The 23,885-nt window shown below is 42.5% G+C and overlaps 1 protein-coding gene across 2 annotated transcripts in view; it reads left to right on the top strand.

Annotated features, from left to right (window-relative positions):
* PREX2 (phosphatidylinositol-3,4,5-trisphosphate dependent Rac exchange factor 2) overlaps positions 1–23,885 on the top strand; it is a 295,769-nt gene that overhangs the window by 66,113 nt on the left and 205,771 nt on the right. The window contains exons 2-4 of one of the 2 annotated variants that reach the window (XM_048840883.2): positions 18,244–18,315; positions 18,389–18,511; positions 20,010–20,114. In XM_048840883.2, coding sequence (XP_048696840.2) covers positions 18,244–18,315; positions 18,389–18,511; positions 20,010–20,114 — 300 coding nt within the window. The remainder of the gene's footprint in view (positions 1–18,243; positions 18,316–18,388; positions 18,512–20,009; positions 20,115–23,885) is intronic. The other variant, XM_075125146.1, reaches the window with a different exon arrangement.

Genomic DNA, 23,885 nt, shown 5'->3' with positions numbered 1-23,885 from the left:
GTAAGATATCTACCATCCTGATTTTACAGGGGGGATTTCTTTATTTCTATTTACTTCTATTTTTATTAAAAGTCTTCTTGTAAGAAAACTGAATGCTTTTTCATTGTTCTCAGATCCAAGGGTTTGGGTCTGTGGTCACCTATGGAAATTGGTGAGGCTTTTTATCCAACATTTCCCAGGAAAGGGGGGGTGCAAGTGTTGGGAGGATTGTTCATTGTTCTTAAGATCTAAGGGTCTGGGTCTGTAGTCACCTAGGCAAATTGGTGAGGCTTTTTATCAAACCTTGTCCAGGAAGTGGGGTGCAAGGTTTTGGGAAGTATTTTGGGGGGAAAGACGCGTCCAAACAGCTCTTCCCCAGTAACCAGTATTAGTTTGGTGGTGGTAGCGGCCAATCCAAGGACAACGGGTGGAATATTTTGTACCTTGGGGAAGTTTTGACCTAAGCTGGTAAAGATAAGCTTAGGAGGTTTTTCATGCAGGTCCCCACATCTGTACCCTAGAGTTCAGAGTGGGGGAGGAACCTTGACATGGTGGCATAGTGGTGGGATTAACCTGAAATCATTTTGAGATCCAGTTGAGATTTTTTGAACTAGAAATACAGATTTTAAAAAGGAATTTTTTGTTCCTTTGGAAAGGAAGTCCAGAAAGCAGCTGAAACTGAAAGCAGCTTGTTTTTTCTCTGCTTTGTGGCCAAACAGAGACAAAAGGGGATTATCTTTGTGAATTGTAGGTTTTCTTTGCTTGGAGGCAGGGTACTTAACTCCTGCAGGGAAATTCACAGTCTTCCAACCCAGAGTTTTTTTTTTCTTTTCTTCCTAAAAGTAAATAGGGGGTGTGTGTTCTACCCATTTGCTTTTTCTTTGGGCTGGGTAAGCAGGTTTCCAAGTAGTTGGAGGTTTTTTGCTTTAATTTGGGCCCAGAGCAGAGACAAGGGAATTGTCTTTTTCTTTAGGCTGACAATCACTATCAGAGAATAGGTATTCTATTCCAGCACAGCAAAATTTTACAGCCAAGTTTTGTTTGTTTATTTCTAAATCTTGGGTGTAAAGTTAGTTAAAAACAGAGAGGTTAGAATGACAAAATCCGCAGCTCAACACAAGCTGGAATTAGCCAAATTTCAGGCTGAGGAAAAACAAAGGGAACATGAAAGACAGACAGAACTCATGCGGCTGGAGAAGGAGGTACAGGAGGCTGCCCACAAGAGGGAAATGGAGGCAAGGAAGCATGTGGAGGAGGAGAAGGAAAAAGAGAGGAAGCATGTGGAGGAGGAGAAGGAAAAAGAGAGGAAGCATGTGGAGGAGGTGGAGAGGATAAAGGCCCAGCAGAATATACCAACAAACCCTAGCAATCCTTCTCCAGGTACCACTTCCTATCCCAGAAAGTTCCCCACCTACAAGGCAGGTGATGATACTGAGGCCTTCTTAGAAAACTTTGAAAGGGCCTGCCTTGGGTACAACATCTCTACTGACCAATACATGGTAGAGCTGAGGCTGCAGCTCAGTGGACCCTGAGCTGAGGTGGCAGCTGAAATGCCTAAAGAACACATGAACAAGTATGAACTGTTTAAATCCAAGGCGAGAGTCAGAATGGGGATAACACCCGAGCAGTCTTGTCGGAGGTTCAGAGCCCTAAGGTGGAAACCAGACATGTCATTTACCCGACATGCCTACCACATTGTGAAACATTGGGATGCCTGGATATCAGGAGCAAGTGTTGAATCTCCAGTAAATTTGCCCTTCCTAATGCAAATGGAATAATTCTTAGAGGGTGTTCCTGAGGAAATAGAAAGATACATCCTAGATGGGAAACCCAAAACTCTAATCGAGGCAGGAGAGATTGGAGCCAGATGGGTGGAGGTGGCAGAGAAGAAGAAAACTGGTCGCAGTTGGAGCGGAGACCAGAAGGGACCACCCCAGACCACACCCTATTACCGGGGGCCGCCCAAAGCCCCACCTACCTCTCAAAGAACCCTCCAGACCCCTTATCGTCCCGCCACCCCGTTCTCCAGCAACCCTCCTCGCCCCAGTGACCCGTCAGCTGGACGATGTTTTAAATGTAACGAGCTGGGGCATGTAAAGGCCAACTGCCCCAAGAACCCCAACAGATTACAGTTCATTGCACCGGAATCACACCAGAGGTCCACAGGCCCAGATACCTCCCAGATACCCTTGGAGCGGAGGGAAACTGTGAGTGTGGGCGGGAAGAAGGTCACCGCGTGGAGGGACACCGGAGCACAAGTGTCAGCTATCCATGCTTCCTTAGTGGACCCCAATTTAATCAACCCAGAGATCCAAGTGACTATTCAACCCTTCAAGTCCAACTCTTTCAATTTGCCTACAGCCAAGTTGCCTGTCCAGTACAAGGGCTGGTCAGGAATGTGGACTTTTGCAGTCTATGATGATTATCCCATCCCCATGCTGTTGGGGGAAGACTTGGTCAATCATGTGAAGCAGGCCAAGAGGGTGGGAACGGTCACCCGCAGCCAGGCTAAACAAGCCGTGAGGCCTAGCTCTGTTCCGGAAACTTCTATCAGGACCCGGTCAGAGGTGATGGACCCGGACCCCAGGCCAATGTCTGCAACAGCAGTAGTGGATCCAGTCCCAGAGACCCAGACGGAACCAGTCCCAGAACCGGAACCAGCCGAACAACCAACACCAGACCCAGTGTCAGCACTGAATCCAGTACTTGCAACCTCAACACCAGAGGGCCCCAGCGACCCTGAACTGGCAGCAGCCGATAACCCAACACAAGAGGCTTAGCCGGAGCCTGAATCCCAACATAGTGCACCAGCGGAGAGCGGTTCACAGTCAACAGAAACAGCTCCATCCCCTATATCGCTTCCAGAGGGACCAAGCCTAGGTCCACAATCCAATGAGGGACTGATGTCTCCAGCATCAAGGGAACAGTTCCAGACTGAACAGGAAGCAGATGAAAGCCTCCAGAGAGCTTGGACGGCGGCACGGAGCAACCCACCGCCTCTCAGCTCTTCTAATCGATCCAGGTTTGTTGTAGAAAGAGGACTTTTATACAAGGAAACTCTTTCTGGTGGACACCAGGAAGACTGGCATCCTCAGAGACAGTTGGTAGTTCCAACTAAATACCGGGCCAAGCTCTTGAGCTTAGCCCACAATCACCCTAGTGGCCATGCTGGGGTGAACAGGACCAAAGACCGTTTGGGGGGGTCATTCCACTGGGAGGGAATGGGCAAGGATGTTTCTACCTATGTCCAGTCTTGTGAGGTGTGCCAAGGAGTGGGAAAACCCCAAGACCAGGTCAAAGCCCCTCTCCAGCCACTCCCCATCATTGAAGTTCCATTTCAGCGAGTAGCTGTGGATATTCTGGGTCCTTTTCCGAAAAAGACAGCCAGAGGAAAGCAGTACATACTGACTTTCATGGATTTTGCCACCCGATGGCCGGAAGCAGTAGCTCTAAGCAACACCAGGGCTAAAAGTGTGTGCCAGGCACTAGCAGACATTTTTGCCAGGGTAGGTTGGCCCTCCAACATCCTCACAGATGCAGGGACTAATTTCCTGGCAGGAACTATGGAAAACCTTTGGGAAGCTCATGGGGTAAATCACTTGGTTGCCACTCCTTACCACCATCAAACAAATGGCATGGTGGAGAAGTTTAATGGAACTTTGGGGGCCATGATACGTAAATTCGTAAATGAGCACTCCAATGATTGGGACCTAGTGTTGCAGCAGTTGCTCTTTGCATACAGAGCTGTACCACATCCCAGTTTAGGGTTTTCCCCATTTGAACTTGTATATGGCCGTGAGGTTAAGGGGCCATTGCAGTTGGTGAAGCAGCAATGGGAGGGATTTACACCTTCTCCAGGAACTAACATTCTGGACTTTGTAACCAACCTACAAAACACCCTCCGAACCTCTTTAGCCCTTGCTAGAGAAAACTTACAGGATGCTCAAAAAGAGCAAAAAGCCTGGTATGATAAACATGCCAGAGAGCGTTCCTTCAAAGTAGGAGACCAGGTCATGGTCTTAAAGGCGCTCCAGGCCCATAAAATGGAAGCATCGTGGGAAGGGCCATTCATGGTCCAGGAGCGCCTGGGAGCAGTTAATTATCTCATAGCATTCCCCACCTCCAACCGAAAGCCTAAGGTGTACCATATTAATTCTCTAAAGCCCTTTTATTCCAGAGAATTAAAGGTTTATCAGTTTACAGCCCAGGGAGGAGACGACGCTGAGTGGCCCGAAGGTGTCTACTACGAAGGGAAATGTGGTGGTGGTGTGGAAGAGGTGAACCTCTCCATGACCCTTGGGCGTATGCAGCGACAGCAGATCCAGGAGCTGTGCACTAGCTACGCGCCAACGTTCTCAGCCACCCCAGGACTGACTGAACGGGCATACCACTCCATTGACACAGGTAATGCTCACCCAATTAGGGTCCAACCTTACCGGGTGTCTCCTCAAGCTAAAACTGCTATAGAATGGGAGATCCAGGATATGTTACAGATGGGTGTAATCCGCCCCTCTGAAAGTGCATGGGCATCTCCAGTGGTTCTAGTTCCCAAACCAGATGGGGAAATATGTTTTTGCGTGGACTACCGTAAGCTAAATGCTGTAACTCGCCCAGACAACTATCCAATGCCACGCACAGATGAACTATTAGAGAAACTGGGACGGGCCCAGTTCATCTCTACCTTGGACTTAACCAAGGGGTACTGGCAGGTACCGCTAGATGAATCTGCCAAGGAAAGGTGAGCCTTCATCACACATCTCGGGCTGTATGAATTTAATGTACTCCCTTTTGGGCTGCGAAATGCACCCGCCACTTTCCAAAGACTTGTAGATGGTCTCCTAGCGGGATTAGGAGAATATGCAGTCGCCTACCTTGACGATGTGGCCATATTTTCGGATTCCTGGGCAGACCACCTGGAACATCTACACAAAGTCCTTGAGCGCATAAGGGAGGCAGGACTAACTGTTAAGGCTAAGAAGTGTCAAATAGGCCTAAACAGAGTGACTTACCTTGGACACCAGGTGGGTCAAGGAACTATCAGCCCCTTACTGGATGCTATCCAAAAGTGGCCTGTCCCAAAGTCAAAGAAACAGGTTCAATCCTTCTTAGGCTTGGCCGGTTATTACAGACTATTTGTACTGCACTACAGCCAAATCGCCGCCCCACTGACAGACCTAACCAAAAAGAAACAGCCAAACGCTGTTCAGTGGACCGAAAAGTGTCAGAAGGCCTTTAACAAGCTTAAAGCGACACTCATGTCTGACCCTGTACTAAGGGCCCCAGACTTTGACAAACCGTTCCTAGTAACCACAGATGTGTCCGAGCGTGGTGTGGGAGCAGTTTTAATGCAGAAAGGACCTGATCAAGAATTCCACCCTGTAGTGTTTCTCAGCAAAAAACTGTCTGAGAGGGAAAGCAACTGGTCAGTCACTGAAAAAGAATGTTACGCCATTGTCTACGCTCTGGAAAAGCTACGCCCATATGTTTGGGGACGGCGTTTCCACCTGCAAACCGACCATGCTGCACTGAAGTGGCTTCACACCGTCAAGGAAACTAAGAAAAAACTTCTTCGGTGGAGTTTAGCTCTCCAAGATTTTGATTTCGACATCCAACACATCTCAGGAGCTTCTAACAAAGTGGCTGATGCACTCTCCCGTGAAAGTTTCCCAGAATCAACTGGTTAAAATCGTCCTTGAGATGTGGAAAATATTGTTAGTCTTTATGTACTTGGTAGTATATTTAGAGATGCATGCGTCTTATTAACTCTGTTTTTCCTAGAGCTCCAGGAAGAAATCCCAGCCAGTGTTTCACCCTAGCTGAGATTTGGGGGGCGTGTCATAAATATAAAGGGAAGGGTAAACCCCTTTGAAATCCCTCCTGGCCAGGGGAAAGCTCCTCTCACCTGTAAAGGGTTAAGAAGCTAAAGGTAACCTCACTGGCACCTGACCAAAATGACCAATGAGGAGACAAGATACTTTCAAAAGCTGGGAGGAGGGAGAGAAACAAAGGGTCTGTGTGTCTGTCTATATGCTAGATTTCTGCCAGGGATAGACCAGGAATGGAATCTTAGAACTTTTAGTAAGTAATCTAGCTAGGCATGTGTTAGATTATGATTTCTTTAAATGGCTGAGAAAAGAATTGTGCTGAATAGAATAACTATTTCTGTCTGTGTATCTTTTTTGTAACTTAAGGTTTTGCCTAGAGGGGTTCTCTATGTTTTTGAATCTAATTACCCTGTAAGATATCTACCATCCTGATTTTACAGGGGGGATTTCTTTATTTCTATTTACTTCTATTTTTATTAAAAGTCTTCTTGTAAGAAAACTGAATGCTTTTTCATTGTTCTTAGATCCAAGGGTTTGGGTCTGTGGTCACCTATGGAAATTGGTGAGGCTTTTTATCCAACATTTCCCAGGAAAGGGGGGTGCAAGTGTTGGGAGGATTGTTCATTGTTCTTAAGATCCAAGGGTCTGGGTCTGTAGTCACCTAGGCAAATTGGTGAGGCTTTTTATCAAACCTTGTCCAGGAATTGGGGTGCAAGGTTTTGGGAAGTGTTTTGGGGGGAAAGACGCGTCCAAACAGCTCTTCCCCAGTAACCAGTATTAGTTTGGTGGTGGTAGCGGCCAATCCAAGGACAACGGGTGGAATATTTTGTACCTTGGGGAAGTTTTGACCTAAGCTGGTAAAGATAAGCTTAGGAGGTTTTTCATGCAGGTCCCCACATCTGTACCCTAGAGTTCAGAGTGGGGGAGGAACCTTGACACCCTTTTCTAATTCCAAGATGTGCAGGATTGAACTATGTGTGAACTACATGCTATTTTGGGAAGAGTTAAACTGCCAGCCAACAATAGGTGTCAATGATTTTACTGAGAAATTCCCCTCAATCTCAGTTCCTCCATCTGACACAAATGGTACTAGATTTAAGTACTATCAGATGCTATTGCTTACACTTAATGCAGTTTGGGTTTTCAGAAGAATCTTAATTTGTTTCCTGAAGATAAGGGAAAAGTACTTTCATATTTGACAATTTGTTTATAATATTCAGATGTGTTTGTTTGGCCTCAGATCACAAGATTATACTCTATTTCAAGTTCCAAGAGTTAAACTCAGGCATTCTTAAAGAATTCTGTTCAGTGTTAACAAATTTTATGTAATTTAAAAAAAGCCTGGTTTAATTGTTTATAGATTTACAGGAACACTGTACTTATATGTTCCCAAACCTGAAGAAGAGCTTTGTGAAAGCTAGAAAGCTTGTCTCTCTCACCAACAGACGTTGGTCCAATAAAAGATACCTTACCCACCTTGTGTCTCTAATATTTTATTCTGTAATTGTAGCTCAAAAGTCAGTACAATGGCTCGGAAAATGATTATTTTTTTAAAGCAGTTAGGCTGTGTTACTCTTTCTGATTTTTTTCAGTACTACTGTTATAAGGGCATTCTTCAAATATAGCATTTTAAAGAATTTGTAGCTAGTTAAAGAAATAAAATTATAGTTGAAACCACTTTAAAGCTTTGTACCTATTTACAGAGAGATCCAATTGACTGACATATTTGACTTGCCTTGTGAAAAAGAGCTAGTTGTCCACTGAGGTCCTTCTTAAACACTTCAAACTCTTACAAAAATATGGATTCAAAGGCCTGTTATTTTATCAGGGCAGACATACAGAGGATGTGCTGAACTTGCTTTCTCTACCTGCATGTACCTGAGGTGCCTTTATGAATGAATGCACTGAAAATATAAACTCTATGCAATATTCTGTAAGCTTTTAACAAAAAGAAAATTACCCTTAAGAAAACAATTATCAGAATATTCAGTGGTGTTATGCATAGAGCGAAAGAATTAAAGATTCTAGAGGCAAAACAATGAAGTTTGTTAGTTAACAAGTAAGGACACAGATGGAACTAAACTGAAAAATTCAGAACCAGCTGTCAACCTTCTTGTTCCCAAATGTGTGGGGTGTTTAGTCTGGGGGCTTTATTTCTTATTAATGGCTCCAAATTGTGTAAACATTAATGCTTCATGCAAAAATATCATTCTTTTGTGATTATATATTGACGAAATCTGTAAATGTGTTTGACCCACAAGTGATCTATACAGTGATTGATAGAACAGAGGAAGATGACTTCAAATAGGCTAACAATGTCACGGCCCTTAGACTCTGACCAGGAATTCCCCTTTGCAAATCCTATCAAATGTCCTACAGAACAGGTTCCCTGGAGGTTTTTTGAGGTAGAAAACTTTTGTCCCATGCTCCCTTCTGCCTGCCTTTTATTCTGGCATATGTGTATATGCAAATGGCAGCCAGAATTTGGTCCTGAATATTGTGTGAGTAATATACAGTTTTTACAAAACTTTTGTAATTTTTTAAAAAAAATCCAACACACTTGAGTTCCTAATTAACATCTAACCACATTAAATATGAAGTAAGCCCATACTCAGAGCTAAGCTTGAGAAATGAGAAGAGAGTTTAATGTACATATATGTACGCTAAAGCAGGATTTGGTCAGTTGTGTGTGTGAAGGAAGTTAGCACTGAAATGAAAAGTATTGCAGATGTGCTAATTAAGTGCAGTTATACTCTGAAAGGTGAACCTATAAAAATGGCAACTTGGGATTCCATTTTATTTGTTTCAGAATAGCAGCTGTGTTAGTCTGTATTCGCAAAAAGAAAAGGAGTACTTGTGGCACCTTAGAGACTATCAAATTTATTTGAGCATAAGCTTTTGTGAGCTACAGCTCACTTCATCGGATGCATTCAGTGGAAAATACAGTGGGGAGATTTATATACATAGAGAACATGAAACAATGGGTGTTACCATACACACTGTAATGAGAACGATCACTTCAATCTCTTTGGTCACTCGATTACAGACCTAAAAGTTGCAATTCTTCAACAAAAAAATTCAAAAACAGACTCCAACGAAAGACTGCTGAATTGGAATTAATTTGCAAACTGGATACAATTAACTTAGGCTTGAATAGAAACTGGGAGTGGATGAGTCATTACACAAAGTAAACTATTTCCCCATGAAGAAAAGGAGTACTTGTGGCATCTTAGAGACTATCAAATTTATTTGAGCATAAGCTTTCGTGAGCTACAGCTCACTCATCTCATGAAAGCTTATGCTCAAATAAATTTGTTAGTCTCTAAGGTGCCACAAGTACTCCTTTTCTTTTTGCGAATACAGACTAACACGGCTGCTACTCTGAAATATTTCCCCATGTTTATTCCACCCCCCACTGTTCCTCAGACGTTCTTGTCAACTGCTGGAAATGGCTCACCTTGATTATCACTGCAAAAGCTTCCCCCCGTCCTGCTGGTGATAGCTCACCTTAAGTGATCACTCTCGTTACAGTGTGTATGGTAACACCCATTGTTTCATGTTCTCTATGTATATAAATCTCCCCACTGTATTTTCCACTAAATGCATCCGATGAAGTGATCTGTAGCTCACAAAAGCTTATGCTCAAATAAATTTGTTAGTCTCTAAGGTGCCACAAGTACTCCTTTTTATTTTATTTGTGTGGCAGTGATTTCCATATCAAGTTTGCTCAGCTTAGAAGAAACAGTTGTTTTATTTTGCTAGCTGCCAGCCCTACAAACTATGGACTTGATTCTGCACCATTAACTTTAATGGGAGTTTTTCCATTGACGTAATGGGAGCAGGATCAAGCCCTAAGCTCTGTTTCTGAAAGTAGAGCAGTGTTTGTTTTGGTACATATGTCATCATCAATAATAAAGATTCTACTACGGGATCTCCGTTAAAAATTCTGTGATACTGAAGCCAGAAAAGAATCAAGTTCACTTTCGCATATCTGTATAAACTATGCAGTGCTAAACAGGAGCAAAAGGTAATAAAAAGTAATATTGATCACTAACATAAGCAGATGTGACTTTGAATACACATGGGGAACAGATCTATGGAATACGAAGGTTCCACGTTTATAGTCACTTTACTTTCTCTAATTGCACTTCAACATGAATGTATTGTTACTTTGAGACCCACTATTTATCTTTGGGTTTTTCCAGCTTGATTTGCCAGTAATGTGAATAAATGAACTGACTAAGTTAGATTTACCAATAACAATGTAGCTTATTATAAATCCAGGAAACTGCTGGTTTCCTGTGATTGACACGGCAAACCTTTGTTTTGAGACTTTTAATTGTTCATTTGAATTCTGGATGATTCACTGTCAGTGTATTATGATCAATGTAATTGCTGTTCTCGCTGTAAACATTTCTTAGCAGAAGCAGGTGATATCTGATCAGAGGCAATGTTATATATGTGAACAAATTTGTTGGTCCAAAATAACTCTTCCTTCACTGGAAAATCCCCACAAAATAAATACAACCAAATTTTGTCAATAATTTCCATATAATACATTCTTTGTAACTAATTTTCTCCTTATATTATCGTTTTTGTTGTGCTGATCAGCTTTTTGATCACCTACAATTTTGAAAGGAGAAGACCAAATCCTGAAGTCTTTGCTAAGATAGAACCCATGTTATTATTTATTTTATATTTAAGTGCTGACAATGTGCCCAGAGCTTTACAAGACATTGGTAGGTCCCTGCCCTCATGAAGTTTGCATTTTAAAGACCTGGGGGGAAAAATCAAAATTCAGTGGCAGACTCAGAGACAATCTGAGAGCTTTTTCCTTTGTTTATTTCTTTAATAAGGTTAAAATCTGTTAGTATGAATCTCAACACATTTTGTGTAAAACACAGAAAATAACTCTGCCTTCTGATCACTGGATGAAGTTCTTCCCTGTGCACTGGGTCAGCACAAGGCCTGTACCTTACTTAAATTCCACTTAAGCCCTCACTTGATTAAGTAGGGCTTAAGTGATGTGTATACCTTCTGGTAGCCCTCTGCACATGGGTAAATGTCACCCTAAATGTCTGTTGCAATGTATTGCTGCATCTGTGAGCCAGCCTGACATCCAGCCCCTGATTCAGCAACTCATATAAACATGTACTTAACTTTAAGTATGTGAATAACGCCATCCTTCAGCAAAGCACTTAAACATATTTAACTTCAAGAATGTGAATGCTCCTAATGAACCGAGATTTGATGAAGGTTACAGAAATCAAGACAAGACATAAGGACACAGACAAGAGTTTTTGCCATCTGGACAGAAGAGATTGGAATAGATGCTTTATGATTTGGCCCAGAGGAGGTTGTTCTAAACCAAGCTTAGAATGGTTTCAGTGTACTAAAGGGATGAAAGTCACACTGAAGGGATCCAAGATGGAGTGGAATTTAATGCAATGGTTGTAAACTTTGGATTCAGTTAGTTTGGAGGTAGAAGGAAGAAGGGGGAGGAGATGGTAACTGAAGAAAGAGGTAAATTTTTGAGGATGTGGGAGACAAGAACTTGCTTGTAGTTTAGAGAGGAAGAACTGACAGATGGTGAGGGCCAAGGAAGTCAATGGGTAGGAGGGGATGAAATGGAGTGTGCATAGGGAGCGGTTAGAATTTGAGAGCAGGTCAGAGGCTTCATTGTCAGTGGCAGGAAGAAGGTGATAAAATGGCTGCTGGACAAAGGGGGGACAGAGAAAATCAGGGAGGGAGAGTTATGACAGATCTTGCTGATCTTTACTTTGAAAAAGCCACTGTGCAAGAAGGTTGGCAAGGATTGAAAGAGAAGTTGCCAAAGGTTTCAAATAAATGATTAGGGGTCATGGTGTTTGGCAATGAATATGGCAGTATTTAAGCAGGATAGATGGGAATGAAGGATTTAGGGAAGTCAGAGCCATTTGGATGACAGCAGAAATGGACAACAGTCAGGATTTAGTTGTGTGTGTGAAGGATTAGTACTGGAATGAAAAGTATTGCAGATGTGCTAAATGACATCTATTCCTTTGGTCTTATAGGCCATCTGGGACTTGGGGAAATTTAGTATCTTTGAAGGTGATGCTAGGTATTGTAGAAAGAAGTTAAGAATATCACTGACCTTGGTTGATGAATTGTGTGCTGCTTACAATGCACCCAGTACGGCAGACCAGTTTGGGGAAATAGGTGGTGACTCAGCTGGTGAATTACCAGAAGAAGAAGAAGAGTCTTTTTGTTTAGTATTAGAAGCCAGCATGATTAGCTGCTGCCTCTACTGCTGGCACAGGTAAATGCGAGGAGGAAGGGAAATGTGTGCAGTGATTACCACAGCTGCTAGTGCCGTCTGAGCCCTTTCTGTCAACATTGTTTTTTGTGGCAAAATCAAGGCAACATGCACCAACAAAAGCTATATGTAAGGCTAAGATTTTGTCATGGGTATTTTTAGTAAAAGTGATGGAGAGGTCACTGGCAGTAAAGAAAAATTAATGGAAGCCTGTGACCTCTCCCTTTTACTAAAAATATGCATGACAAAATAGGGAGCTGCTGGGAAGGCGGGGAGAAGGCTGCTGGGAGCTTGGACCTCCAGGGTTCCCCTTCCACCGTGGCTCAGTTCTATGGAGGCTGGTCAGGAGCTGTGGAGTCCCCCCCCTCGCCTCATCGCTCCCAGCACCCCCGGCGGTGAGGAACTGGAGTAACACTGCCCCCCTGTGGTGGGCGGCCCTCACGGCTGGGGGCAGTGGGGTCCCCCTGCCTCTTGCGGTGGCAGGGAGCTGCGAAGTACCCCTGCTGCCGACAGCGGCTTGGAATTCAGGGGGCCCTGTCACCTCAGGTGGTGGGGGTCCCCTGCTGCTCCCAGCCGCCTGCTGGCTGAAATCATGAAGGTCTTTGGAAGGCATGGATTCCGTGACGTCCACAACCTCTGTGAGAAAATCGTAGCCTTAGCTATATGGTGTGTGTGTGTTGGGGGGGGGGGGGGGGCTTAGCATCTGACATGCATTAATTACATTGTGCAAAAATTCACATTATTATGCAAATGTTGCCTTCATGTTTGTGAGCTGAATTAGGTATGGCGAGTAGTATCCAAGAAACACCTCTAGACTTTTATGAGTTTAAAGTTATCTTGATCAAACTTCCCCAAGCTTGATTCTCCACGTTCTCTATGGATGTGGTGAAAAGTCATTTGGAAATAAAACAATGTTCTGTACCACTCAGCATGTCTACAGACCTGTTAGGAATGTTAAGAGAAAATGCAAAAGAAAATATTTGTACTTTGATGTGTTTTGAACTTGAGGAATCTACTATGTGTGACAGACCCAGACCAGTGCGGTACAGGAGTCTGGTCCTATTGGGGTCCAGGTACAGGAGTCTGGTCGAAGGCAAATATACTGGCCACTGGATGAACAGTTTTCTGTTCCCAGAAATGGAGAGGTCACTGGCAATAAAGTGACCATAGTGATCAGAGCAGGGGCTGCACTACAGCAATCAGGAACCTGCTAGAACCAATTAAGACAGGCAAGCTAATTAGGACACCTGGAGCCAATTAAGAACATACTAGAATCAGGCAGACTAATCAGGACACCTGGTTTAAAAAGGACCTCCCATGAGTTAGTGGAGGGTATGCAAGGAGCAGGGAGTGAGAAGGCGGGCTGCTGGAGGACTGAGGAGTACAAGCGTGATCAGGCTTCAGGAGGCAGATCCTGTGGTGAGTATAAAGAAGGTGCTGAGGGGAGGTCATGGGGAAATAGCCCAGGGAGTTGTAGCTGTCATGCAGTGTTACAGGAGATGTAGACAGCTGCTATCCACAGGGCCCTGGGCTGAAACCTGGTGTAGAGGGTGGGCCCGGGTTCCCCGCATCCCCCCCCACAACTCCTGATTGGACACAGAAGGAGTTGACCTGGTCTGTGAGCAACACCAGAAGGGAAAGTCTAATTTGGAAAAAGATCTGGCCTGTCCCCAACCCACTAGATGGGACAATGGAGACTGTGGAGATTGTTCTCCATTTCCCTATGCTGGCCAGTGATGAGGTTAGCTGAGTGTACGGCAGGTTTGAGCCTCTAGCAGAAGCGGCCAAACAGGGCTGCCGTGAACCTCTGAGGTAAGCAAATCCGCCAAAAAGTGCAGGACCTACCAAGACAGAGGAGGAACTTTTCACATATGAAACATGTTAGCTTTGCTATATTTATAGCAACCTACAATATCTGTTTCATTCTCTTTTCTGGTTGTTATTACAGTTTTAGTACTTTGTATTAAATCATTAATGTAAAAAATCAGATTTTGTTCAATTTCAACATAAAAAAATCTTTCTAGCTTTATTCAACAAGTTTATGTAATGTAGATTAAGGACTTCAGATATAATACAGTGTACAGAGGAAATTTCCTTAGTAGAAAATATACTTAGTTTTGCAAGTTTGCTTTGGCTATTACTATATCATAAGTGATAGGGTCACAACAATGTTACAGCAGTGTTGAATAAAAATTAAAGTGATCTTTTTCCTTTTTTCCCTTCTTCTGAAGATAAAATTAATATGTTTATGCAGGTTTATAAGTGAAATAAGATTGCTTTTTTTCGATATTAATAAAATGGTCATGCATTTTATTTGTGGTCCAGCTGCTACAGTACAATTGCAGGTTTTGATCCTCATATGCTTTATTAACTCTGCCTTGCAAGATGGCATCTCCCCAATAGACAGGCAGTCTCCTAAGAAATGAAAAGATGCTGTAAAGAGAAAACTGTTGTAACAGCAGTTACAATCAGATATCTTATTTGATATCCAAAATCATGACTGAGCCCCCCCCCCCATCCAGTCATGAAAGTGGCTTAAAAATCATGAGATTTAAGAGAGAAATTATTTTTGATTCTTTTAATTTGCCCTCCAGGTTTTCAGCTGCTAGAGGGCACATTTTTAATTTTTTTCTCTTCAGTCAAACTTACTTAAAATAACCCCCATTACTGAAATGCTGAGATTCTCACATGATCATACCTAAATAATTGTATCATGACCGTCAAACATCAAATATTGCAATAATCATGATAAAATTATGAGAGTTGGCAACACTGTAACAGTAACAAAGTTGCATACGCCACTGTGTGCAGCAGCAGTTAAAGCTTCCACAGTATGTTTCACCAAAACAAAGACCTTAAAAAAATTGCAAATTATTTTAAGTAAATAAATTGATAATCATGAATACTCTTACTTAGGTACTTACATGGCCCCATTCTTATAGCACCTCTTCGTCTTTAACATATCTATTTTCCCAACACCGCTGCAAAGTAGGCAGGTACTATTGCCCTGCTGTTATTGATAGAGAACCAAAGCACAGAGGGGCACAGTGATTTGTCCAAGGTCCTACAGGAAGTCTGTGGTGGAGTCAGGGCCAGCTCTAGGCCCCAGCAAACCAAGCAAGCGCTTGGGGTGGCACTTTTCAAGGGGCGGCACTCTGGCCCCCCCTCCCCCCCCCTTTTTTTTTTTTTGTGCTTGGGGTAGCAAAAAACCTAGAGCCGGCCCTGGGTGGAGTAGGGATTGACTCCGGGTCTCCTGAGTTGCAAGCTAGTGCCCAAACCATGGACCATACTTCATCTATGTCAGAGCCTTCATTTAAAGAAATATGTCTGAAATCAGGGAGACAAAACATGCCTTGAATTTCAAGTATGAAATAGTTGCCACTAACTTCTTGCGCACAAGATATCAAGATCAAGACTCATTCATAGACATTATTCTGCAAATAATTTTTAATAACAAGTCTATTTGAAAATATTGTAGGCTGCAAGTGGACGCTTTACAAACAGGAAGGAAAAAGCGTTGAGTAAACTATTCATTCTGAATTATTTGCCTGGGTCAGAGGTGAGCAAACTACAGCCCTCAGGCCCCATCGGCCCGTGGGACCCTCCTGCCTGGCCCCGAGCTCCTGGCCCGGGAGGCTCGCCCCCAGCCCCTCCCCTGCTCTTCCCCCTCCCTCTCAGCCTCAGCTCACTGTGCCGCTAGTGCAATGCTTTGGGCAGCGGGGCTGCGAGCTCCTCCGGCCTGACCCGGTGCTCTGTGCTGCACAGTGGCGTGGCTGCAGCACCGCCAGACACCGGTGTTCCAGGCAGCGCGGTCACGGGGCAGGGAGCAGGTTGGATAGAGGGCAGGGGAGTTTGGGGTGGTGGTCGGGGGCGGGAGTGTGGATAGGGGTCGGGGCAGTCAGAGGGCAGGGAACGTGAGTTGAAAGGGAGCAGGGGCCAGTCAGGAAGGAGGGTTGGATGGGGCGGCCGGGGGCAGTCAGGGGCAGTGGTTCTGGGGGCAGTCAGGGGACAGGGAGAAGGGGTGGTTGGATGGGGCAGGGGTCCTGGGGGGGCAGTCAGGAATGAGATGGGAGTTTGGGGGGCAGTCAGGGAGCACGGGGGGTGGATGGGACAGGGGTCCTGGGGGGGCTGTCAGGGAACGGGGGGGGGGGGGGGGTTGGATGGGGCAGGAGTCCCGCGGGGCGTGTGCGAGCATGTCAGGAGGCGAGAAGTGAGGGGGTGGAAGGTGGATGGGGATGGGAGTGGGCTGGATCATGCCTTGCTGTTTGGGGAGGCACAGCCTCCCCTAACTGGCCCTCCATATGATTTCCGAAACCCGATGCAGCCCTCAGGTCAAAAAGTTTGCCCATTCCTGGTCTAGGTCCACTATATATTTTGATCGAAGGAAATATTTATTGAGGAATAAGGATCCCAGGATACTTCAAAGATGTGAAAAAACTCTTCTGGTATTAGCTGCTGCTTTTTTGAAAGAAATAAGTGCCAACCTTCAAATCGTCACTGTTTGGGTCAAATCATAGAAAGCAACTGATAACGAAGAAGTTTATTCCTATTTGGTATCTATCCATCACTGATGTTTTAGGCGTCTCACATAAAACACAGCGTGACCTCTTTTATCTCTCTTGCATCTGTCTTTTGTGTTGCAGTTGTCTTTTCTAACCTGCTCTCTGATTTATTATGTGCTACATTTCTTAGTTGCCTTGTGGCTAATGATCTGACATGTATAGATTATTTACTCTGAAGTCTGCATATATTTTAATGTGTTTAATGCACATGCAAGTCACTCATGTATGGTAGTAAGAAGGGTTTAAAGTCAGTGGGCCAAATTCTGTGACCAGTTACAAATCTAATTCATAGAGTTAACACTGATAAAGAGGTAGAAAAAAATCACAAATGGGTAGGAAAGGTGCTTGTTTTTTTTTAATGGGACTATAAAAATCAGCATTAAGCATTTAAATGGACCTGCAATATTCCAACTTAAATGTTGTCTATATCTTGGAACTCTAAGGGTGTCTATTTCTTCACTCAATAATAAAAATGTTCCTAATTACATAGCTCTTTTCAGTGGAGGGAGAAAAACCACTTAGGAATTAAAACGTGTAAGGCATAACAGTGTAAAAAGGGATACTGTGAATGCTATCCTTCTCTCCTAGCAGGGTTATTTATTGCATCCTCTATGGAATTTGCACCACACTAGAATTTAGATGAGTTCATATACAGTATACAATGCACAGTGACTTGTAGTTAAGCAGATATGAAGGACATGACATTCTGAACACTTGTGGTGCCAATTTTTTAATAACTAAAGGATATGCATGTCCATGTGAACACCCAGTGCTTTAAGACTTTAAACTTTCTGTTTGTAAATATCTTCAAAATGTACCTTTTTGATAATGAAGTTAATTTGTAGAAATTTAATTACAAACACTTGCTACTTTAAACATGATTAAATAAACTGTGGAATGAGCCTTATTGCAGGTGTTTGTTGTTGTTTTTTTTCCAGTTTTTTCCCCAGACCAAATATAAGAAGTCTAAACCACAGTGCACAAGCTTGTGCACCGAGCATCTTGTTTAAATCAATTTTCCTTCCAGCTGGTTCAGCTATTAATACATCAGAGGTTTGTGCATAATTTAGTGGCTTCTTATGGTATATTTTATGCTTGTTTATAGTAGCTTAAAACCAGCTTTGATTTAGAAATTAGGGGCTCAATTCAACTCATCTTGTAATAAATGGAAAAATTCCAGAGGGAACTGGATTGAGCCACAAGTTGCAGAAGAGATTTATCTATGTTAGTGTCTAACTGTTTTTAGTAATCGGTGTGATGAAAGAAAATTGTACTTCAGAGAATTTAGAATTTTTTGGCCTTTGTTAGTATTATGCTATGTATTTTAACAGTTTTTTTCATTGTATCTGTTTGACATAGTTTTACACAGGTTTAAATTAATAAAGCTACTAATTAAAAGGAGTATTTGGGTGAAGTTTTGTGTAGTGTTCTCATGGGATATTATTTCCATATCCCAAACATAAGAAAATTAGACAAACTAATTAAAATGTATAATTCTTTTACTCAAGCTATCTCATTCCCTCTGCACTAACTAAAGCAGCGTACAGTTTCCTCACTTGTATTGTTGTCTTGTTTCATGCAGGCATTCCTTCAGAGAATGATCCAGTTTGCTGCCTCCAAAGTGGATAAAAATATCACAGAGGAAACAGTTAAGGTTAGTTTTTAATTGCACACATTTTTCTTTTCTGTGTTCTCTTTTTATATTTATTTGTGCTGTTCTTTTACAGATGCTGTTTTCAAATATTGAAGATATTCTTGCAGTTCACAAGGATTTCCTGACCCTAGTGGAGGGGTGTTTGCATCCTGAACCTAATGCACACCATGAAGTGGGAATCTGCTTTCTTCACTTTGTATGCTATTCTTTAATACAACTTCATAGTTAACTTTTCTCATTCCTGATTGTCTTCATTAATTAATGCGTGGTGGTGGTGTGTGTGTGTGTGTGTGTGTGTATTCAGTCATGAGGACAAAATGACTTAATTGCGTAATTTAGGTTCCTTTAAGGTCATTTGGAGTTTACACTTATTCCCCCCCCCCCCGCCCCCAAAAAGAAGACAGAGAGAACCTTACCATGTCATCTCACCCATTCTTTTCACTGTAGAATAAACAAGCTTTGTTGTTTTCAGCACATTAGCTTTCAGCATCCTCTGTAGCTTTGAACTGTTAGGAATTTTCAGACTACTTGTTCTGAATTGATTTTATTTTTCATTCAAACACAGAGGATGTTTATTTAAAATAGTAAAATTTTACCCAGTGATGACATAACTAACCCTTTTTTCTAACCAGGCAAGTGCACAAGCTGATAGATACCAGGATTTCCACCTGAAATTTTCTTAAGGACCTTGAAATTAATTGGACATAAGAACATGCTTATCTTTAAGCACATTTTAGTGCTTTGCTGAATAAAGGCCTTAATGAACACTTCTGAAAATTTGGCTGTAGGCCTTTTATGTTCACCAGCAAAACTAAGAAGGCTGGACAATGAAATGCCATGTTAAGATGTGAAATACCTAAAACTCAGTCAAGAAGCAGAATTTAAAAAAAAAAAAAAAAAAAGTTTGCAAGAAACAATGCATTTAAAAGCATTTTTAATATTAAAATTCTCAGGTACATATTAATATATTTGCTCACTATTTATTATTATTATTTTATTTTATCTGCCTTGAAATAGAAAATGCGGAGCAGTGCCTCAGTAAATCATAGCAGATATGTTTCTGGATCTTCTGCAGCAACTGTACTCTAGAAACATTGTGTTCCTGTCTGAGTGCAAGAGCATCAGTGTTATAGAGCTGTGCTGAATCATTCAGGACTGAGCCTAACTCTGTGCACACTGTCACAGACCTGGAAAAAAAATTGGACTTAACTGGTATCTCTGCTTGGTTCAACCTTCATTTCCTAAAGTCTACGTTTGCACATTGTGGGACAAAAGATTAAAGGTCGGTAGAATGGAAGGGCTCACAGAAATGCTCTCAACACACCTTTTATTTTTTCAAAACTGGATTGTATCTGCAAATGCTTACATGTGCAAGATAGGTAATGTCTTCAAATGGGTAGGTATGCGTGCACTTTGTTGTCCTGTTTGATTTATTATAATCCAGCCACTGGATCTCTCCACAGATTCTCCAGTGATGTTCACGGACTATTCGTCTTTACAATTCTAATTAACAGTAGAATTTAAAAGTTCTAGAAGTGTTGGATTTCAAACAATAATTAGATATAAAAATAGGAAAGGTGTTGACTTTCCAAATGCAGATTACATTAGATTTCTATCCTCTAAAAGTGTTCTTATATTAGTCATTTGGCCTTAATAAAAACCTAAATATACAAAGTATTTCTTTGTCTCTACAGAAGGACAGATTTTGTATCTATGATGAATACTGTAGTAACCATGAGAAGGCACAGAAACTGCTGCTTGAACTTAACAAAATAAGAACAGTACGGACTTTTCTTTTGGTAAGTAAACTTTGACTTGGTGTTCTACTTTAATATCTTTTCATTGAATCAGTGAGTTGACAGCAGTACCTTATTAGGTCATGTGAGCACTGATTTGAGACATCCTACCATGGTCACTGTAGATGGTTATAGTTCAAATGCATTTTAGGTGTGATGTTTTCAGAGGTATGGGCTGCCTACATCACACACTCAGTGCCACCTCCTGACCAGTTTACAGACTAGCACTGGACAATGTACCCTATACAGTAACTTCTCACTTAATGGCCTCATGGTTAACATTGTTTTGTTATGTCTCTGATCTATTAGAGAACATGCTTGTTTAAAGTTGTGCAAGGCTATCAATTGTCGGGCAGTTCAGGTGTCCCTCCTTATACTGTCCTATGCTGCTCCTTCCCTCTGCCTTGGAGCTGCTCCTGGGAACCTCCTGCTTGTTGTGCATGGGGTGGGAGAGTTAGAGGGGTGCTGATGTCCGGGTGTTCCTGCCCCCCCCCCGGGCTCCTGTACCCCAGCTCCAGAGAGCGGGGCAGCGGGATGGGACACACAACAGGGCTCAGAACAGAGGGAGCTTACTGGCAGCAGCTGCTGTCTGAACTTGCTGATCTACTTAAAAAGGCTTAGAGTGGGGTCAGCGTACTTAAAGAGGCAGTGTGCCCCCCCTCTCTCTTTTTACACACACATTCCTCCCCCGCCCCAGGCACTTTGGAAAGTGGAGGGAGTGGTGCACTCCAGTGGGATAGCGTGGGTTCATCATCATGTTCAGTTTCCACAGGGAATGTGTGCAGCCATTGCCATGCGTCTATTGTGTCTCCTCCCTCCATTCATGCTGCCTTGTAGAGTGTGAGGCTATATTAACAGTGTTTTAACCCTTGAGGGCTCAGCTGAGTGCTAGTTCATCATTTAGCAGCAAGGCATTCCCTGGGAAATAGTCCACCCTTTGACTCCTCCACGTCAACCACGCTTCACAATCATCATTGCTGTGTACAGTATTAAATTGTTTGTTTTAAACTTATTCTGTGCATATATTTGTGTGTATATATACACACACACACACACACACACAGTCTTTTGTCTGGTGAAAAAAAAATTCCCTGGAGCCTAACACCCCCTATTTACGTTAATTATTAGGGGAAATTGGATTCACTTAACATTGTTTCACTTAAAGTCACATTTTTCAGGAACATAACTACAACGTTAAGTGAGGAGTTACTGTACTCCCTGTTATGAAGGCATTGCATAATAATGCCAGCCATGTATGGCTGAAGGACTGGAGAGAAAATGGGATAAATGGTGTGGGGATAGGTATGGAAGGAAATCAGAGAACTGACCTGGAAGGAAATTTAAAGACTGACCTGTGGTTAGAGCCAGGTTTTGTAAAGAAAAATCCATACTCTAATACTCTGGAAGCTGCTGTGCCAAAGGAAAAAAATGTTTTGCTACAGATAATATATTAGCAGCAACAACATACTGAATTGGCTCAAACTGAGATAAAGGAAACAGCTACACAATAAAAGTCTGTAATTTTTACAACACAATTAAGCAGATGTTTTAAAATGTTAAGTATGAGAGTCCTCATGAATCTGCCATAACATGATCAGTTTCCTTGGAAACATGGGGGGAAGAAAAACGAGGAGTACTTGTGGCACCTTAGAGACTAACAAATTTATTTGGGCATTAGCTGTCGTGGGCTAAAACCCACTTCATCAGATGCATGCAATGGAAAATACAGTAGGAAGATAGATTATATATATTTCTCCCTGTCAGAGGGAGAAATCACTGAGCAACTTAGAGTTCTATGCCACCTCCCTTGTCACTGAGCATGTCTTTACACTCCAGTGATTTTTTTGGCAGCTGGAACACCCTCTCACTGTGGACATCCAGCTGCCCCAATTTCAATCAAGGGCTGAAATGTCATTCCCCAACCTGCTCCCAAATTGAGGGGCTGCAAGCAAGGCATAAAGCCACTTTAGTTCTCCCCCACACCACATGCACAACTGGATCCTGCACAGAGAGTAACATGAATTGTGGACACTGTATATGGTGGTGAGGAGCAAAATATGCCTAAGAGTAAATCACGAAGAGCTTATTTTGGGAGACAGGAGGAGGCTATTTTAGAGATAAGTCCAAGCTGAAATCTTGGATCTCTGATCCCCACAAACAGATCTGGATTTGGATCCAAATGAAACTGTTCCTTAAATGGTACTGAATCCAAATGCTATATCTGAACATGGTGCAATTTGAGAAGATTGCAGCACCTTTGCAAAAAATGTAATAATAATCACTGTCCCTCAGTAGTCCAAGAACCCCCTCTACTCAATATGCCTTAGAACTTCCCAGGTGTCTGTCAAAAAAGATGTGCTTTATGCCATGCCCTGAAGGCCATGTGATTTGGGCTATATCAGACTAGGGAGACGAAATTATTGTATTTTTTTTTTCTTTTGGTTCAGCTACTGGACTGAAATAACTTATTCACATAATTCTAGTCAAAACCAATACCTCTGCCTGGAAGCCATTTGGAAGCCAATAGACAGTTAAAGTAGATCATGGTGCACCAGTGTAACATACTCAGAGAGAGATACTTCACCTGGCAAATGGGTTATCACATTCTGCACTTGATTCAACTTCCAAATGGATTTCAGTTTTACCTTTGTGTAGAGTGCATTGCAGCAGGCCAGTCTAACTACAGTGAAGGAATAGGGAACTGGGCTTTATTTAGTCTGCAGAAGAGAAGAGTGAGGGGGGATTTGATAGCAGCCTTCAACTACCTGAAGGGCGGTTCCAAAGATGATGGAGCTAGGCTGTTCTCAGTGGTGGCAGACAACAGAACAAAGAGCAGTGGTCTCAAGTTGCAGTGGGGGAGGTCTAGGTTGGATATTAGGAAAAATTGTCCCACTAGGAGGGTGGTGAAGCACCTGAATGGATTACCTAGGGAGGTGGTAAAATCACCATACTCTAGAGGCTTTTAAGGTCAGGCTTGACAAAGCCCTGGCTGGGATGATTTAGTTGGGTGTTGGTCCTGCTTTGAGCAGGGGGTTGGACTAGATGAACTCCTGAGGTCTCTTCCAACCCTAATATTCTATGATTCTATGAATACATCATGAAAGCAGGTCAACATCCAAAAGATGTAGTTGCAGCCTCCTGGACAGATGCAGATAGATAGAGAACAAAAGTCTTTGTTATTACTGTTGTTTGAGCATCTACAAATAATTGGAAGGCTAACCAGGCTCCCTACCTGGCCCCACAGAGTAGCTAAAGATGAGGATACACACTTTTTTTTTTTTTTTTTTTTAACTTAAAATCAGAGTCTGATCATGTAGGCTGCACTCTGAATTTATTTTTGTTTCTTCTTTGAATTGTAGGGAGACCTTTCCAATATGCCTTCTGTGTTTGATGGGTAAAGAGAGACCCTACTTACCTGCTTTTTAAAAGTGTGAGCAGTAGTAGGACAGTTATCAGTCTATATTACACTACCTTTGATTGTATTGGTATGATGATCTCAATACATAGAGCTTGATTTCATGTAGCTTTAAAGTATATCATATTACTATTTCATCTATTGTTCCTATTCCTACTACTGCATATATACACTCATTACTGTTAGTATTTGGTCCACTTTTTTTTTTTTTTTTTTTATAATTCCAGCAATTTAAATATTTGCCCTAAAGCCACTTGCATATTTTGGTTCTCTGAATGTCTTTAATCCTATCTCTACCTCTCACTGAACTCTGTTTGTGAATGCTTCTGCCAAATGTTCCATATTTTTCTCTGCTTCCA

This window comes from Caretta caretta, chromosome 2 (assembly GCF_965140235.1).
Source record: "Caretta caretta isolate rCarCar2 chromosome 2, rCarCar1.hap1, whole genome shotgun sequence".
Classification (NCBI taxonomy): Eukaryota; Metazoa; Chordata; order Testudines; family Cheloniidae; genus Caretta; species Caretta caretta.
Note: the sequence above shows the minus strand (reverse complement) of the source record. Positions and strands in the feature narration are given on the sequence as shown.